This window comes from Pundamilia nyererei, unplaced genomic scaffold, assembly GCF_000239375.1.
Source record: "Pundamilia nyererei isolate P.nyererei 1_Seehausen unplaced genomic scaffold, PunNye1.0 scaffold00009, whole genome shotgun sequence".
NCBI lineage: Eukaryota > Metazoa > Chordata > Actinopteri > Cichliformes > Cichlidae > Pundamilia > Pundamilia nyererei.
This window is the reverse complement of record NW_005187410.1, coordinates 4,109,990-4,128,694: the sequence shown is the minus strand read 5'-3', so window position 1 is coordinate 4,128,694 and position 18,705 is coordinate 4,109,990. Positions and strand designations below refer to the sequence as shown.

Below are 18,705 nucleotides of genomic sequence, written 5' to 3'. Positions count from 1 at the left end.
TAAAATGAGCACTGCGACGGTCCCATTCAGTATTTTCTGAACATTTAACTTATAAATCAAACGAATGACGTTGATAAAACAGCCAACTGAGGTAAAATATCTAATTAAACTTTCAAAATGAATCGAACTTTGTCTCTTGTTACAACATCATAACCGGTTTTATGTAACACAGTAGTAATTCTGTGTGAACGGGTGAAATTGTTTAATTTTATATTAACGTGCAAAAAAACTTGAGCTAACTTCTTTATAGTTTGCTTCCAATGAGCCAGACTTGTAATTTTGTTTCAGGTGGTCTTAGGGGATAGCTCTCTGGGCTTTCTGAAGGCCCTTTGCACATTGGCTGCTTTTTCAGTTATTTTCAGTCCAGCTCTTGTACCTCACCATTTTCATAGAGATTTTCTGTTTTGTTTTTTTAAGCACTTTAACATTGATATATGAATCATTCAAGCATAAAAAGCCATCTTAATCAAGGGATGAACCAGTGTTGTGTCTACACATAACAGACAACTTAGCAAAGAACCAATTATAAATTGTATCTTTAGCCACTTTATCGTACAAACACCTAATTTGTTCCTTTAGTTGAATCTATGAAAAATTCCATCACAGTTTGACAGGCATTGCAACAACAGCATGATTTCTAAAGAGCTATTAGACAAAAAAAATGGCATATGGCAGCATGCCATTCACTGTGTCCTTATTAAAAATTAAGAAACTGGACAAGCAAAGGACAAACAAAAGCTTGCAGGCCTAAAAAAATCAAACTGTGTTCAGCAGACGAACAGTATCTAAAAGTCACGTTCTTAAGAAAGAAGGGGGGAAAAACAGCAAAGACCTGACACAGGACCTGAGAGATGCTTTAGGTCCTAAAGTTTATCCATCTGCTGGTGACATTAGAAATCGTCTCAAGGTGGCTGTCAAGAAGTCGTTCTTAAGGAAGGGAAATGAGGAAGAAAAGCCTGAGGTATACAAAATTACACAACAACTTTACTGAAAATCAGTGACAACAGGTCGTTAAAGAGTGAACAATCCAAATGTGAAATGCTTGTTTCAAATCCATCATCCAATATATGGATGTAGAAGAAGGACTGTTGTATCTGACATTTACCAAAAGCCATAGCGCTTTGCTGTGGATTAAATAGATTGCTGTGTAGGCTGGACTAACTGCATGACTGATTAGGCAGCGGACACAGATTGAATTTAGTTTTTCATGCAACGATTCCACAGATTCCATTATTTAATCTCTTTATTTATTTATTGTTGAAAAATACACTACTGTGGCATCCACTGTGGTTTTCTGGGAGGATGGAGTAAAATATATCTTTGCTTAAGGATTCAGAGAACTGAGCATATGCACTGCATGTGGTAGGACTCATATTTTCTGAAGGTCTACAGAAAGTAAATGCCTATTTCTGGCTACTCTGTTTTGAGACAATGAGCTGAAATGTATTCTTATTTAGAAGTGGAAAGTAGTGAGATGAGATGATCTAAAGTGAGTGAGATTTCCATGATGCCACAGGAACAGATTTACATGTGAAAAAAAGTTGTGTTGTTGCTTGCTTGCTACAACCTACAAAGCAGCTTTCTGCCACTAGCTCTGGGATGTGTTGTGCAGCCCTTTACTGTGTAATCTTACCAAATATTAATAACAGTGGGGCAAAAAAAACCCCATAGAACCAACACAAATCACATATTGAACATTTTAATAGAGGAATTATTGAAGGGCTGTCGTACTGAACTCGAGCTGTGTAGTGAAGTATTTTTAAAATATTAAAATATAAGGCGTTCAAATTAGAAAGTCTTCTTTAAAAGGATCATACAACAAACTGAGCAGCGTACAACGAACATTTTTATTTAATTTCTACTTCTATAAGTTAATAAAAACATCTAAACACTGGAATGTTATAAAATGCAGGTTTTAAACTGCAACTTCTGAACAAGTTGTTAGCTGTAAACACAAAGACCGGATCATTTATATTAGACGCTCCTGAAAATGTTACAGATCTCACATCCTGAATGCTATTCAGTGCCTCTGTAAGTGCTTTGTGCTGTCATTTAAAAGCTGAGCTGCGCTGCATCCTTCACCACGGAGTTCAAGGCACTGAGATCTCTCAAGAGAGAGGACACCCCCACACAATACCACAGATCCCCAGAGCGGTCTGCAGGAGCACTGAAAGACTCAATCTCCACTCCCTCTGTGGCCAACACTCCTAAACAAAGAACAATTGAAGAGAGAAAATAGGTGTGAATGGAAAGAAAAGAAACATGGTGAAGGTTACAATTTAGTTCTCACAACTCAGGGCCAGCTTTCATCTAAATTCAAACTCAAAAACAAATGTGCGTAAAGAAGCAGTTGAGGAAAAACAACAAGAATGCATGCTTTGTTTTCAGACACACATTTTAACAGACAAGCAAACTATCTACCACCAACCTAAACTTTCCATTTAATTGTTCTGAAGTGAGAAACAATTTTGACTCTTTATATTGTGTTTAAGGTTACTGCCTTAGCCTCCAAAACTGATGGAACTAATGGAAGTCATAAATTAATTCGTAAAAGACTGAAAAGAAACTTTTCTCAGTTACTGATTGTGAATGTTGAATATACATTTGAATATACAATGAGGGAGAGTTTGTGCATTCTATCTATTATCCAGCAGGTGGCAACTCTATTGCACTACTGGGTTGGACCTGCTTTTTCTCTCGCTTAATACTTTGTTGCTTGGATTCAAACAGGTGCTGAAACAAACCAGTATTGATATGATAGAATTGCACAGTTGCTACAGATTTGTTGGCAGCACATCTGTGCTTCCACCATGTCCCAAAGCTGCTCTGAGATTTGATGACTGTGGAGGCCATTTGTGTACAGTGAAATCTTTTATATTCACAGATTATAGTTTTGATGTCTACATTTTCTTACCAGCCAGTGAGGACAGGAGTTGAGGATTCGCAGGGGCCTTAAAGAACAGCAGATTTCCAGTGAGAGAGATGGGCTGTCTGAACACGCTGTTGCACAGCTCCAGGAGGACAGGCGCTCCACCTTGAACTGAACCGCTGGCTTTGTAGCTGCAGCCATTGGCCGCAATCTCCACCTTACACACGCCTTCAGTGGCCCCGGCAGATGCACAGTGGGCCTGGTAAACCTGAAGAAGTTGAGATAAAAGAAAAAGATTTATTTGACATATATTCCACTTGTTTTTCTCATGTTTTATTTGCCTGAATAAATCGACGGTGTACCGTGATTCCAGTTTCCTTAGCTAAGCTCAGCGCGTTGATGAGGTTCGGGCAACATCCTGATTCATGATTGAGTAAACCCACCAGCACAGCTGAAGTCATGTAACCAGTGGAGGACTTCATGCAATCCCCTGGTTTGTCGAGCAGAGTGCAAAAAGCTTTTAATTACGGGCAAAATATTTTAAAGTAAAACTGTTTTAGAAAAAAAAAGACAAAAGAAATTACACAGAAATTATATTCCTATAATAGTTTATAAGCCCACACGACTGATTGGACAGTTTCACTGTGACACCAGCAGAGGGAGGATAAACTGCTTCCTAGTATTTTTCCTTCCTATGAGATGAACTCTCCTTGAGGTCGCTTGGTTACAGGAAACTGGTTAAACCAGAAATGTTACCTTGTGTAGTAATTTGAACGTGACTGAATGGTTTCTTAGACGCGCTGAAAGACTGAAGAACAGATCCAACGGCTTCTCCGAGTTTAATCAGTTGCTGCGACTCCTGGGAGAACGTGCTAGCCAAGACCTGAGCATTTACCTGCATAAGGAGAACAGTTTAAAATCTGTTACAAAATCATTCTTTTTTCTTTAAAAAAAAAAAAAAAGGTTATAATTATTTATTTTAGTTGAGGGTTGTTTTTTTTATAATTTTTTTTACCAACACCCTCCAAATGTGATCAAACTGGATTATCTACTGATACTGTTTCCTGCTCAGTCTCTGTTTCTTTGTATGTATCACCACTGTTTGCTTTATGTTTTTTGTACTAAACAAACAATAAAATATATCAGTTTTAAAGCTCCAGATGTCCAATGTGCAGCTGTCATATTCAAGATAAACTGCAGCACTGACGGCACATGGAGTAAAAGAAATAAAGAAAAATTTAACTCACAAATTCCTGAGACTGACGGTTTTCTGCGAGCATTGCTCGCTTGTCTTATTTCCAGAAACAGCGCTGCAGTTTTATTTTTTATATTCTTCACAGCTTTATAATCATCTGCTTATCTGATAATACTTGACATATTCTGCTGTCCATTTGGTGCAGATGAAAAGTGAAATGATGCATCAAATTCCCACTTTATGGCAAGTGTGGACAGAACCTGAAGCAGAAAGCCTGGCTTGACAAAGAAAGCTAATAACCACTGCTGTGATATCCATTAGGTTCCTGTTTTCTTCTGACCTGCTGCACGACAGTCTGTAAAACAGTCCACTACTTCCTGTACAGATAACTGTGGGTATGAAGTCTGATTTGTTGATAGTGATGCTTTTGAAGCTCGAGAATATTTAGGCTTCTTTAGCGATTCATTTTACACAAATCCGCCAAACAATCACTTCAGTAGCCCTTTAGCAAATTTATAACTCTGGTCTGAGGAGTTATTTTTTAAACACAGTATTAAGACGAGCATGTAGGACTTACTGCTCCGACCAGGTTCTTTCCCTTCACCATGTCCACGATCTGCAGGGCAATGTCCTCCCCACAGCGAGCCTGAGCCTCCTTCGTACTGGCTCCCAGGTGAGGGCAGCTGATGACATTGGGATGCTCCACCAGTGAGTGGTTCTTAGGTGGCTCCTGTAGCCAAAAACATAAAGACAATGTGAAATTTAAGCAACAACATCTCTTTATTTAATAAAAATAAAGTCAATCAATCAATTTGACAAAAAGAAAAACCTCCACAAAGACGTCAAGGCCTGCTCCTCCACACTGTCCAGACTCCAAGGCTCTGAGCAGAGCCTCCTCATCGATGATGCCCCCTCTTGCACAGTTCACAACCTTCACGCCTTTCTTGCACTTGGCAAAGCTTTCATCGTTAAGCAGACCTTGGGAACATCAAAGAGAAATTCCACATCTTGCTGATGGACTTTGCGCCACCGTTATAATCGACCGACATATGATTGGTGTTTAGCTCACCGACAGTAGAGGGCAACAGGGGAGTGTGGACAGTGATGTAGTCACACTGGGGCCAGAGCTGCTCCAGAGACATCTGTTCCACTCCCCAGCTGGCTGACACCTCTGGAGGAGTGATTGGATCATAGCCAATAGTCTGTTAAGGAGAAAACAACCTGTCATCTTTTTATGCCTGTTTATTTTAAATATCACAGTAACTGTGAGCAGATATCATATGCTGACCCTCATGCCAAATGACTGCATCCTCGAGGCGACCTCCTTTCCTATTCTTCCAAGTCCGACTATTCCGAGTACTTTGCTGTACAGCTCTGCGCCCATGAACTGAAAAATCGGAAGCAAAACAATGACCCACCTCCAAAAATCTCAAAGTACACAGATCCAAGTGTCCCATCTGATTATTCACAACTGAGTGGACAATGGAGCCAACCATGCAACAGTAATGGCTTGATGCTCCCAGTGCAAACAGCCGTTCAAACAGCACACTGGAGAGCAAGCGAAAATGCTTTTACCTTCTTGCGATCCCAGTTTCCTTGCTTCATTGACATCGCTGCTTGTGGCACATTTCTGAAAACAGATCAACATAATAATCGAATATTACTGCACTTCAATTACAACTACAGAGCTTCTCGGCAATTGTTCAGAAATGACATGACTCGTCTTGCCTTGAGAGGCTCATGAGCAGAGCACACGTCAGCTCAGCAGCACTGATCGTGTTGCCACTCGGCGTGCTGCAGAAAAACACAGTTATAAAGTAAAGTCAGTGGTATACTGGAACTGCACAGTGAAGAAAATCTGCATTTAAACTGGAGGCTTACTTCATGACAATAATGCCCTTTTTGGTAGCGGCAGGAACATCTACATTGTCCACACCGGTCCCAGCTCTTCCAATAATTTGGAGATTATTAGCAGCACTGATAACATCAGCTGTTACCTTGGTTGCAGATCTAACCACGAGGCCATCATAGTCCTGAGATTCAGAAAGAAGCAGAGCTGTTTTAAATACACCCAATAGTTCACACAGAGTCAATGGGTGTCAGTTATTTTGAGCAGCATAAAAACTGTGAACCAGTCAAAAATCCTATGCCAGGATATGATATACTTACTAAATAATTCTCATTATTTCCTCATTTCTAACACTGATCTTTGGCCTGTTTTATGCCAAATGATTTACCTCTGTTCAACCAGAAATGTTACAAGACAGGTTATAGTGGAGTTTTTTCCCCTGTTACAATGTAACATGGACTTCTATAGTTTCCCATTGCCAGGGGGACACCTGTTAACCATGCAAATAACTTTTTTCCACAATAAAATGTGATTTTATATCTGCAGGTGTTGTTTCAGGTGCCGAGTTCTGGGTTTGAATCTGCTTCAAGACCATTCACTGTGTGTCTTTTTCCTGCTCTCAGATTTCCCTCTCTTCTTTCCACTTTCCTGTCTAAATACAGATTAAAAAGCTAAAAAAAACCCCAAACAAACAAAAAAACAAAGATCTTAAAGATTTTTTTTTTAATGGCTGAAACTGCAGCATTCAAAACTGATCATGCTGCAAAATGACATCTGACTGATAACGTTGCTAAATAGTTGTCAGCAGAGTGCCAAACAACATCTGGTTCGTGTACACACACACACACACACACACACTACTATTACCAAATGTTATTCCTATTAACTATAAAGGACACTTTTAAGCCGCTTATGTTGATCTTCATGTAAATTCTATCCCATTTGTTGCATGTTGATTTATTAGCCTGTGTTGCAGCCAGTTATTAGATCAGTTAGCTCAGTGTGAGAGATGAACACTTTGAGTTACCCTTGTGGTGTATATTCTAGATGCTGAGAAACAGCCATCCAATGGTCATTCAACATTGAAATGTTTATTGAGAATAGGCTAAAATAAATTTTTACAAATAAATACATTTTGGACTATGGGGGCTACAAAAGGCTCACAGCCCCAGGGTGTACAATAATGTTAAGACACCCCTGCAGGGGCCTCATGTCATTTAGGGCACCAGAAGTTTTAGAGCCAGCCCTGTACAGTCCATTCAGCTTATATGAGAACAGCTCATTATTTCTAATCTGACAAATTGAATTTGTTCAAATATTCTTAGACATACACACATTGGCTCTGTGGAGAAAATGTGGGATTGATGGAGTAGTTTGGGTTGGGGGTAGAAGTGGAATCAATGGCCGCCCGATGCACTTGCAGCAGATAGGAGGTCTGACCGTGCGGCAATAGTCACAACACCACGAATGAGTTGCATCAGCTTCACAATGGGCGGTACTAACCGAATAAATCAGTTTTTAACTGGCTGTCGGGATCATTTAATTACACGTGTCAGGTTGAATTGTGTTACGGAATAAAATGCCGGCTGCTAGTCCGCAAAAACTTTTTTAGGCGTGCAGGGGCACATGCGCACCCATTAGAGCGAAAGCGGCTTTAGACTAAACTTTATAGAAACCTGCTTGGTAGGAAGAAAAAAATAAACCCGACAGCGGGTGCATGTGAAGAAACCACGCAATATAACGCAGAGTGCCATTACTACCTTTATCTCCGCGATTAATTCATCCTTAGTCATGTTCTGCTTCTCCGTGACTCGGATGCCATTTTCCTCCAGAATCGCCTTGCAGCGAGGGTCGACACTTTCACTAATCAGCACGGTTTTGATGGAGATCGGGGCCATCTTGGTGTTTTCTCTGCGGGTCGCTCGTTGGTGGGCCACCGGTGGGTGCTGAGTGATCTGGGAGAAGAGATGGATGGATGGATCGGGGAGTTGCTTCTTTTTTCTTTTTTTTTCCTTCTGCCGGTTTTGAATGGTCGTCTCTGATTTAAGACGCCCCCTTTCTACGTGGATCCGCCTGCAGCTCTCAAAGCATAGAAAGTCAAATCCGAACAATGCATACTGGAAATCCTGGAAATGGCCTGCATTCAAAATAAAAGTGCAGAAGTACTCTAACTGAGGCTAATACTGGCTTTTGGTTTGTAAGACTACACGTAGTGCTGGTTCAAGGTTAGCAACAGCCTCCTGTTAAAATGGATCAGCGTTATTTATTATTTTGCACATTTGTCACACATACATGTAAATACAAAAAGCAGTTTTTAAACCATAATTCAAATTATTAAGTGAAAAAAAGCTATTCCTAAACCTGATAACTACTTGTGCCACTTCTGCAGCAAGAACTGCGATCAAGCTTTTGTGATAACTGGCAATGAGTCTTTCACATTTCACATGGAGGAATTTTGGCCCACTCTTCTTTGCAGAAATGCTTTAACTGAGCCACAGTGGGAGACGTTTGGTGTGAATAGCCAGTTTAAGGTCAGGTCAAAGCATCTCAATCTTCCATCTAACCTTGCTTTTATTTTTTGGGGACATTCAGTAGTGGACTTGCTGGTGTGCTTCATATCACTGTCCTGCCACAGGCTATCACACTACCACCACCATGCTGATGTGATATTTTGTTTTGTTTTTAAATGAAATGCTGTATTAGTTTTATGTCAGATTTAACGGGACTCAAAGCTTCATATAAATTAAACTCATATTATATAAGGTTTCTTTTGGTGAATGTGAGATGAGCCTTTGTGTTCTTTTTGCTCAGCTGTGAGTTTCTCTTTGGAGTTCTCCCATGGATGATATTTTTTACCCAGTCTCTTTCTTATTATTAAATAAAGAATGCCGACTTTAACTGAGGCAGGTGAGGCCTGCAGTTAAGTTATTTTATGTCCCCCTGGAGTCATGTCATGGAAGCACCTGAAAAAGCAGAACGCAGTCATTTGGAGTAATTTTCATTTCCATTTTCAGACGGATAGATGTCAATGACTTTGTTTCTCAGCTGTTTCTTTAGATTTTGAGAGCTTTTAGCCTTCTTCACGTTGTCAGACAGGTTCTATTTAAGTGATTTCTGGATTCAACAAGTCTGGCAGCAATAAGGCTTCGTATTAGCTAATGAAGCTTAACTTTCCAAAATCAATGGTTTATCACAGTTAATTCATTTTTCCTTTTCATATAGGGCCAGGCTTGTAAACTTTTTTCCCTTGATAAATTAAATCCTCATTTAAAAATTTGTCTTGACTTGGATTTTATTTGGAAAGGGTGTTTTATTTTGTACATACTTTTATTTGTCAACTTTAGATTTTCTTTAACTGATTGCTAGATTTTATTTTATATGATGGGATAGGATATATTTCCTTTATGGCAAAGATGGAAAATGCTTTTGTTAGAGCAGTTAAAAACTAAGACAAACACACAATACATATAAGAAATAGTGCCAATAAGTAGAATGATATGTTGCTGAATAAAACAGAATAGGACAAAAATATATCAATAAGTATCAAACTAATCTAAACAGATACATATACTGAAGGGAAATGAGTGTAAACTGAAATAAAAAATAATATATAAAAAGGTAAAATATTGTAAGTTCAATAGAGCAGCAATGGCTTATTAAATGTAATACAAGCAGTATAGCAACTATCAGATGATATTAAGGTTACTCAGTGTAGCTTATCCATACACCAATCCCTAACTCGAGACTCTAAACGATGCATAGTTTTTAGTTATACCAGGGATAATATATGAATTGTATGCTGTACAAATTAGAAAAAATGAAACTGAAAGATTGCAAATAAAAGTGAACACATAAACTGCATTCATAGCTGGAAAGGGATACATCTTTAGTTTGTTAGTACTATGAAGTACTTTACCTTTACTAAGTACAAACAGTAGAAAAATATTATTCTTAGCCTGTCTCCGACGTTCAGTGAAACTCTGCTACAAATTGAAAACAAATTCTAATCATGAGGTGTTGATTATGCTTATTTCTAGATCCATATTTTGTTTCTCAGAGTTTACCAGCATAGCCTTGTATGAAACACAGTTCAGAATAACCTTCAAAACTCTATCAAATAACTGAGTATAAACTATAACAGCTGAAACATAAGTAGCAAAGTAAAGGATCTGAGAGATGTGATCACCTAAAGATCAAATTGGTCCATAACTCTCCCCATTTAACAGTAAGTCAGGTCAGGCGAGTCTTAATTCAACAGACACTGTTCATCACCTGACTCATTAGGCAGCACATGACAGGCCATGTTTCACTGCTGGCTCAGTAAATTTAGCACATCTGTCATGATTACACAGCTGCATATGCCTAAAGGACCAGATTTTACAATGGATTTCATAGACCAAGATCTTAAACAAGAGTAAAGACAACAAAATGACTTAATCTGAAATTGCCAGGAGTGTATACGAGTGTGTATATATACACTTGACTGCGGTATAAAATACTGTTGTAGATCAATGGATTTATTGCCTACTAATTTGAGAAAAACAGAGCTTTCTCTCTGTGTTCACATGCCGGTGTTCCGGCTAATCACTTCCTGAGCCCCGCTGACCCTCCGAGGGCTCTGCCTATCAGTATTCAGAGGATGATTCTGATTGGTTCCGTCATTGCCTGGATACGACGCAACAAACTCAGGCTACGTAGAGCGGGCAGTCTGACGAACGCCAGCTTTCAACTATAATAAAATAAAAGAGAACCTTTACTTTGTTTTTTGTGTTTGACATTATTTTCTATAATAGTAGCCACTCCATCCGATAGGAATGGCAGCGGTGGTTCTGTACGGCCGTCGTAGAGGAGCTAGTAAGAATGGTGAGAGCCAAACAAATATTTAAAAGTTTATTATGTGTAGTTATATAGTTAACCTTTGCTACCAGAGCCGTTTTAAGCCATTATTGAACCAAAAACTCTAGATGGAGCCGAATGTAATGCTCATTTATTTAAGCTATTTGTTTGTCGAGGCTATTAGCCTATAAGTGCTTTTGATTTTAAATTTTGAAAGTCTTTCCAAGATCCTGCTTCACTTCACTTCAACCAAGAAGTACAACTATGAAAGTCAGTTATTTTACAAGTGGGGTGTTGTGGTTTTTTCTCTATATGAGTATAATATCTTCTAGGGACGTAGTAGGAACCTTGGTGTGATTAGTGGTTGCTGTAGCACATGTTCCAGTGGTAATTTCTTTATTAATGTGTCAGCAGATGAAGCCATTAGACCTATGCAGCCACCAGACCTCCGACATGTTACTGTCTTACGTAAGACTGAATGGCTGAGGATTCAAGATGAACTGTGTGGGGTTAATAAAGAAGAGAAGAGAATAAGAGAGGCAGCTAAACAGCGAGAGAACCTACACCTGCAGTCACAGGAGGTGGTGAAACTTTGGCCTGATACCCTCCATGTAAGTTCCATGTTGAGAGACATTTCCTAAGATTAGATTTATACTAATAAAGTCATGTGCACTTGCTAGGTTGAAAAGAGCTGGAACACAAAGACAAAAACACACTGCATCTTACGTACACTTATGTCTTGTCACAGGGACAAAGGCTGAAAAGGCTGCAGGAAAAGAAGATTCGAAAGGAAATTGAGGAGGAGCAAATGAGACTGGCTGATTTAGAAGAAGCTAAATACCAGGAGCAGAGGCGGAAGGAGATTATTGAAAAAGCCAAGACTCAGCTCTACTGTCAAACCGACAGAGTCAAAGGACTACATGTTAGTCTCGCTTGTGCATTATTATGCCACTTGTGTATAAAACTGCACAATTTCACCTAACAAATGATTAACACTTCCTCCACAGAGTGCACTCCTGCTGACAGAGGTGCTGAAGGAGAGGGATGCTCAGATTGAGCTTAAACAAAGAAGAAAGAGTGCCAATATAGATGTGGACAAGGCATTTCTGCATATGGTACAGACTAGAGAGGATGAAGCCTCGAAACAGGAGCAGGAGAAGGCAATGCAGAGGAAGCTTGTGAGACAGGTTGCTGTAGAAGACCTGAGAAACCAGTAAGACCTAACAATCAGGCTCCAGCTGTATGTGTTAAGAATTTTAAATCCCCAAAACACCACAACCCCAGGACAATGACAATTATATGATTACTTTTCCTCAGAATAAAAGAAAATGAGCTGTTGAGAGAGCGACAGAAGCTGGAGAGCAAGAAGGATGGAGACGAAATCCAGCGTCTCCAAGCGCTGCATCAGCTGGAGCGAAGGATGGAGGCAGAAAGACAAGCAAATCAGAAAAGAAGCCTCATGCAAGCTTGCCAGGTAGGCTCATATCTGAATCTTATCTAGTATTTAGTTCACTGGACATTAAGTTTATTTAATGCATTTTACAGGAGCATATCACCAACAGAGACCTCGTAAGAGCCACGGATGCTCAGAAACAGGAAGCTGAAGAGGAGCAAAGGAAACTGTTTCTCTCTACTAAGCAAAAAATCATCAAGTTACGCAAAGAAAAAGAAAAAGAGCTGCTTAGGTAAGACAGAGTAAAACAGTATATATCAATAAATAGCTCTGGATCAAAGTATCTCCAGTGCTACATCTTCTTAAATATAATGGATACTCGTATGCATTTTCTTCTCTAGAGAGGCCCAGACACGTAGAGACAGGATCATAAACAAACTGACGGTCACACAGCAGGAGCAAGCTGTCAGCGAGGAGCAGAAAATCGCAAAGGCTGTCGCAGAGAGCGAGGCAAAACAGGCGCAGCAGCAACTGGAGGAGGATGAGAAGAAAGCTGCAATGTTGAAGTCCATCAGTGTACACAGAGAGCTAATGGTATCTCAAACCGAGCATGAAACATCCAGTGTGTTTCCTCTAAGTCCAATTTTTCTTAATGTCGTGCCATTTTTTTCCCCTAATTAACAGTTTTTATTTAAACTTACAAGAAAAAAACCGCAATCCTCTCTCCTGCCCCAACACATCTCATCACATAAATGTCTCGTTGTAAATGCATTCTTTATTTTTAATGGACACATTTATAATGGCATTCAACAGTATACAGAAAGTAAGGCAATGCATGATCTTAAATTGAATAAGTCGTACCTTAAATACCTTTTACTGCTCGTACACATTATTTTCCATTCTTTTTCATCCTGTTTCAGACTTAAATCACTTTCCCATGTCTTCTTAAGAGCTTTATTTATGAGCTCAACAGCTTTGGGTGCTTGTAAACTACATGGGTTAGGGTTAGAAGATCCCTGAGTTGCAGATGTTTAAATATTCCAAAGTGGTACACAAGCTCTATTTATTTCAATATACCATCACAGTGTATATATATCCTCCAATGTGTCTTTTCTGTGTAGAGAAATCCACATTGTTGCTGACAAAATTTAATCATGTCTGTAATGCAAACTGTTTTACCAGAGACAAGAGAAGGAGGAGAAGGACAAAATAGAGAGGAAGAAGGCCCAAGAAGCACTGCAGGCCAAGAAAGAGGCTGACAGAATATTTACTGAGAAGCAGCAACTAAAGGTTAAGAAAATCAGAGAAGAAGAAAGAGAGGTGCAAGACTTCAATGCTGCGCAAATGGTAATGTCGGCCAAAACTTAAGTTTTAATCAGAAACTTTGCACCTTCTTCACTGAAACTCGTTTGCCTTTGCCTTGCAAATACAGGCTGAAAAAGGTGCCAGACTTCAGCAGCTGAGACAACAGGAACATGAGTTTGAAGTGAAGAATGCAGAACTCATCGCTGAAGAGGAAAACCGCTTCCAGCAGTATTCACAGCAAATCATCAATGCTGCAGCAGAGGCTCAGCAAAACGTGTTTCCACTTTGTAAAGCTGCGAGGGAAGGGATCGGAGGTGGGTCTGGTCCTGTTTTTAGTGGAGTCAGGCCAAGTTACCTTGTTCAGGACCGCACTGGAGCTCAGATGCCCAAATACGTGTCATTGGCCACCCAGAACATCAAAAAGCTTCACCAAGCTGTAGATATTCAGGATGCCAAGAGAAGACTTGGATTCACATGGTGATAGGTTACATCCAGTTTGAGTGCACTTCCAGAAAGCAGGTTCAGTAAGTGTGAGTTTGTTAACTCTGATATGAGGGAAACACTGTTCCTGAGTCAGACTGTGTGAACCTAACCTGCTTGCTATCAGGTTTCATGAACAAACTCACAAACCCCTCCTACACCCGAATCAGCCGAAACACTCGGTCTCACATCCCGAACGCCCTAATGTCACCTGCATTTTGTCCCTGTCAGATTTGGACAGGGGAAAAAATGAAGATTCAAGTATATACATACAATCACTTAAATCTTTTAATAAGTGCTGTTGAAGGTTCTACAATGTATTTTAACTTCACAAGACCGTTCATTAGTGAACATGTTTGATTAAAACTGGAAGTTTCTCTTTGCCAACATAGAAAGGATTTGTTTGACAGCACTTATTGGATTGACCAATACTCAGAACAATGGCAAGTCCAAGGAGCTCCAATCCATTCCTAAACAACTGCAGATTCCAGGATCATCAGTTCAAACAACTGTACGCAAGTGCAAGCTCTTCAGATATAGCACACAATGCCATGGTCTGCGTGAAGAACCACACTGTTACCTCAGATTAGATGAAATCTGTTAAAATGCTCAGCATCAACCCAGTAACCACCAATACTCATGTCTAGAAACTGCTTGAAATGTCCACATCGAAGACAGCTTTACATTCCTGTGAAATGAGAGGGTGACAAGCAAGAAAAAAAGCTCCAAACATCTCCAACACCTTCAAACTGAACTGAAATTTGCAGTTGCCCACACGAAAAGCCAAATGCCTTCTAGAAAAAAAGTTTTACAGTCAGATGAAACAAAGAATGAGATGACAAGAGGTATGTTTCAAGGAGTAAAAATTAAACTTTCAGACCTAAGAACACTGTACCAGTTGTCAAGCATGGCAGTGGTACCATCGTGCTCTGGCTGTTTTGCTGTCAGTGGTGCTGGTACACTGCACAATGTGGATAGAATGATGAAGGACGATTATTGACAAATTCTTCAACTTGGACACAACTAGGTGTTCCAGCAGGACAATGATCCCAAACACACATAAAAACCAGTGTTGGAAGGAATAAAGCAGGCTGGCATTAAGCTTCTGGGATAGCTTTCTGAAAGTCTGGACCAGAATCCTATTGAAAATCTGTGAACTATGCTTAAAAAAACAAATTTATGCCAGGAAACCAACCATTTTAAACAAACTTCAGCTTGTAGAGCTGCAGCTTGAGGTCTGTTTGAGGTGCAACTTGCTAAGGGACATTTAAGAAAGATTAGCTGGGGTGCATGTATAATTTTGACCCTGTGTGGTTTAGACAAATCTAAATTGAATTCAAACTTGTGTACTCAGTTCTTGTTTTTTTAAGGTTATTAAAGATGTGTGCTGCACGATCATTTCAACCTGTAAAAAGAACAGTTCAAAGAAATCAATAAAAGTCCCAAATTATCATGATGAGTGTAAACTGCACTGTGTATTTGAAGCTGTCTGTGATTATCACAAAGTAGACAAAGCTCTTTTCTTCCATCCGGTTCTTTAATATAAATGTCACAGACCACACTAAGATTCGTATTAGTCCACTGGATTTTAAATAGAGGCTCTGATCTTTATTTATCTGTTGCCATGGTGAATCCTAGTAACGGAGGTCCACTGATGATGGCCTACGAGCTGAACTCAGAGACAACATACTCAGGTTTTCTGGGACTAAAAACTCAAGAGTTAATCCGCTCAGAGGTTTTTGAACCTGCTTTCAAACATGCTAAAAACATCCTGATACTGATTGTGCCTCCTTACTCTCCCTGCGTCCAGGGAGCCCATGTTGTATTTAATAAACCGTAAAGTTTTGAAGGTTTTAGTCATGGTAAACATCCACTAAACAATGAGACCAGTGGTAAAAAGCCATCATTACCAAGGTTGAGACTGCCATGGCTTATTTCAAAATATAGAAATCTTCTGTGTCTCAACCTCAACTTTAAAGACAATTTTGTTCATTGTCCAAGTTTAATATATTCTCTTTGTTTTTTCATTGGTCAATTTTGATCTTCTGATGATGTTATTTACTGGCTGTTAGCCACTGCTCCCCTTTAGTTTTTGACAAAATACAAGCAGAGTTGAAGTTCAGAAATAGATCAGAAACAATAACAGTATAATAACTTATCTACAGTCAGTGATCAGGAATGAATATGTTCTCATACCACTGTTTTGTTGGTCCTGTATTTTTAAAATGTGAATATGTAATGGCAATGTTAAACTAATATATAACTAATATATTGAGGAACAGAAGAGTAATTCACTTTGGTGTCTCAATGCAAGAAGGTCCTTGGCTTGAATCCACTAGCTCATCTGAGCACAGGTAACCATGTGATGGACTGACAATCTGTCCAGCGTGTGCCCGTCTTGCTCTATGACAGCCGAGATAGGCCCCAGACTTCCCACAACTATAGTAACTCAACCTCTTGTGCCCTACTTGCTGTACTTTCATATCCCACTATGACACGACACAAACTGTGGGAACCACATGACCACTGCCTTGAGGGGAAAGGGCTACACTAAAACATTGCTGCTTTATGCTGACGTCAGCATCGTTAATATAGAAATGTAGTGTAGTACATTAATCTTTGTGTCATTGTGAAGTCATGTTCTACTTAAACAACAACGTTTTAAAGAGCTCAAACAAGGAACGTGCTTATGCACCCCGATAACTAATATATTGCTCTGAAGTTTGGAGATGATCCAAAGGAAACTTAAGCTTTTTCATAATTAGTATGATCCTGAACTTTGACCTTCAAGCACTATATACTAAAAGTGCATTTTATAATCTTTACCCATATAATTTCAGCCAATTCTGCTTCAAACTTTAGCAATATAAATTATAAAACTTGAGATTTTAAGATACTCGAAGTTTCATGTTGCATGAATGTATCAATGTGAGGTTGTGGGGCATTGTATTATAATACAAAAAGTGTGTTACACAGCCCTCTGTATGCCCTTTTATATAGTACTTGATATGGTTTCTAGAATTTGTTTTTTTAAGGTCAACTTTAACCTTGGGTGCTAAGAATAAGGGTGCTTAGCCAATCTCGGTACTCATGTTCCCCAAAGCCTACTATATATTGAAGGTTGAAGATTATACATTTTAGGGAAAAAAAATTACATCAGCTTTAGCTGTTATGGCAACAACAATCACACAAAATTTGAAAATGATATCTTGAAAACTGGACACTAGACTAAGATAAACAGAATTCATACTCCCTTGCTTTGAAGGGAGTAAAAGCACATCACTCAGAATTTGTTATTTGAAATGGTGGAAAGATGACTCATCCAAACTAAAAATAACCTGGGAACGGATTTCCACTGCAATGACAGAGTGATTACAACCACTAATGACTCACTAAAAGGTAATAATTCAGTGTTGCTTTTCCGTAATAACGGTATCACTTAACGAATAAAAACAAAAAACAATTAATTAAAATCAAACAGAGCCTTTTAATTCTTCAAACACTCCAGCAGTTCTTAAAATCAGTTTGAACCAAACAGAACAGAAACAAACTGCTTTTATCTTATACTTAACAGCTTGGCATTAACATTTTCTCTTTCAACAGAATTACAGTAAATGGTTAAAAAACAAAACAAAAGAAACATCATGGGTGTACATAATCTGACACACAATGACAAAGATGAGCATGCAAGACACGAGTGTTTTCTTCCAGGCTGATTGACATTAAAATAACTCGAGGATACCTTCAAAATCTTTTTCTCCCCCTCTTTAAAATTTTTTTTTTTTAACAAACTAAAATCAGAGAAAATTTTAAGTCAAGACAGAATTACAGAATTTACCACATGATGTAAAATTCAGAAAAACAACAACAACAAAAAGAAAACTTGCCTCCAATCTGACTTCACGCGATTAAATAATGTAAAATTTAGAAGAATACCTGGTACGTTTACAGCCCTGCCTGTGCAGTACACACACTTTGTAGTTACAAATCCTTTGTTTCTAGAATGGCTCCAAAATGTCAGCTACCAGTTAACTGTGTTACACACTCAGTGGTGGACAAACCCACAATCCCCATAAAGTCCAAACTTCAGCCAAAGGTTGAGGATGCTACAGTTTGCACCTTCAGGTATGAGCCTTTTTATTTAAGGTCTTTTCTACAGTCTGTTATCTGAATACCACAGTTATTTAACAGTCAAGTAATTAGCTTTGAGGAACCTTTTACAGTCATGTTAACTTTGGCAGAACTGTTTATTTTTTACTGTATGAGGACTGTGATTGTGCCCCACTGTAGATGGAAAGCTGACGCTGCGTACTACATATACGCTGTAGAAAATAAGAACATTGCGCGTTTAGTTGCTGTCAGAGCTGGAGCTAGACCCCGACCGATTCCTCTTGCTATCATTTCTATCTTTGCCTTTCGTACTGTCTGGTCTTTGGCTGGCCGGGCTCCTTCGGTCTTTGGACTTGTCTCTTCTTTTAGAATCTGGGCTCCTATGACTCTTCTTTTTCTCTTCTCTGTCACTCTCAGAGCTGCTGCTACTGCGTCTCCTCCTCTGGCCGGCAGCCTCTCTGTCTTTGACTTTTCTATGAGAGGATCGATCCCTGCTTCGGTCTCGCCTGCCACTCCTGCTTCTCGAGCGCCTGCCTCTGTGCGAGTCCCTAGCCTTACTTCTGTCTGGGCTTCTTGTTCGATGTTCTTTATCCCGGGATGTTCCTTGTCTCTTACTCTCCCTATCACTGTTGTGTCTTCTTTCCCGACTCCTGCTGCGCTCTCTGCCC

At 39.4% G+C, this 18,705-nt stretch overlaps 2 protein-coding genes across 2 annotated transcripts; one reads left to right on the top strand and one right to left on the bottom strand.

The window, feature by feature from the left end:
• Window positions 1-1,228: 1,228 nt before the first annotated feature.
• On the bottom strand, window positions 1,229-8,021 carry phgdh (phosphoglycerate dehydrogenase). The gene is made up of 12 exons (XM_005723454.2): window positions 7,674-8,021; window positions 5,946-6,097; window positions 5,793-5,858; window positions 5,640-5,694; window positions 5,353-5,451; window positions 5,134-5,266; window positions 4,894-5,042; window positions 4,642-4,794; window positions 3,626-3,764; window positions 3,232-3,359; window positions 2,915-3,137; window positions 1,229-2,207 (listed from the first exon to the last, which is right to left on the bottom strand). Exons 1-12 carry the CDS (start codon window positions 7,809-7,811, stop codon window positions 2,053-2,055), a joined length of 1,590 nt encoding a protein of 529 aa, XP_005723511.1. The 5' UTR covers window positions 7,812-8,021; the 3' UTR covers window positions 1,229-2,052.
• A 2,617-nt stretch (window positions 8,022-10,638) lies between these two features.
• cfap210 (cilia and flagella associated protein 210) lies at window positions 10,639-13,958 on the top strand. Its single transcript, XM_005723453.1, has 9 exons — window positions 10,639-10,776; window positions 11,164-11,360; window positions 11,498-11,671; window positions 11,757-11,962; window positions 12,067-12,223; window positions 12,295-12,434; window positions 12,544-12,736; window positions 13,325-13,489; window positions 13,575-13,958. The coding sequence occupies exons 1-9, from the start codon at window positions 10,728-10,730 to the stop codon at window positions 13,926-13,928; spliced, it is 1,635 nt and encodes a 544-aa protein (XP_005723510.1). The 5' UTR covers window positions 10,639-10,727; the 3' UTR covers window positions 13,929-13,958.
• Window positions 13,959-18,705: the final 4,747 nt, after the last annotated feature.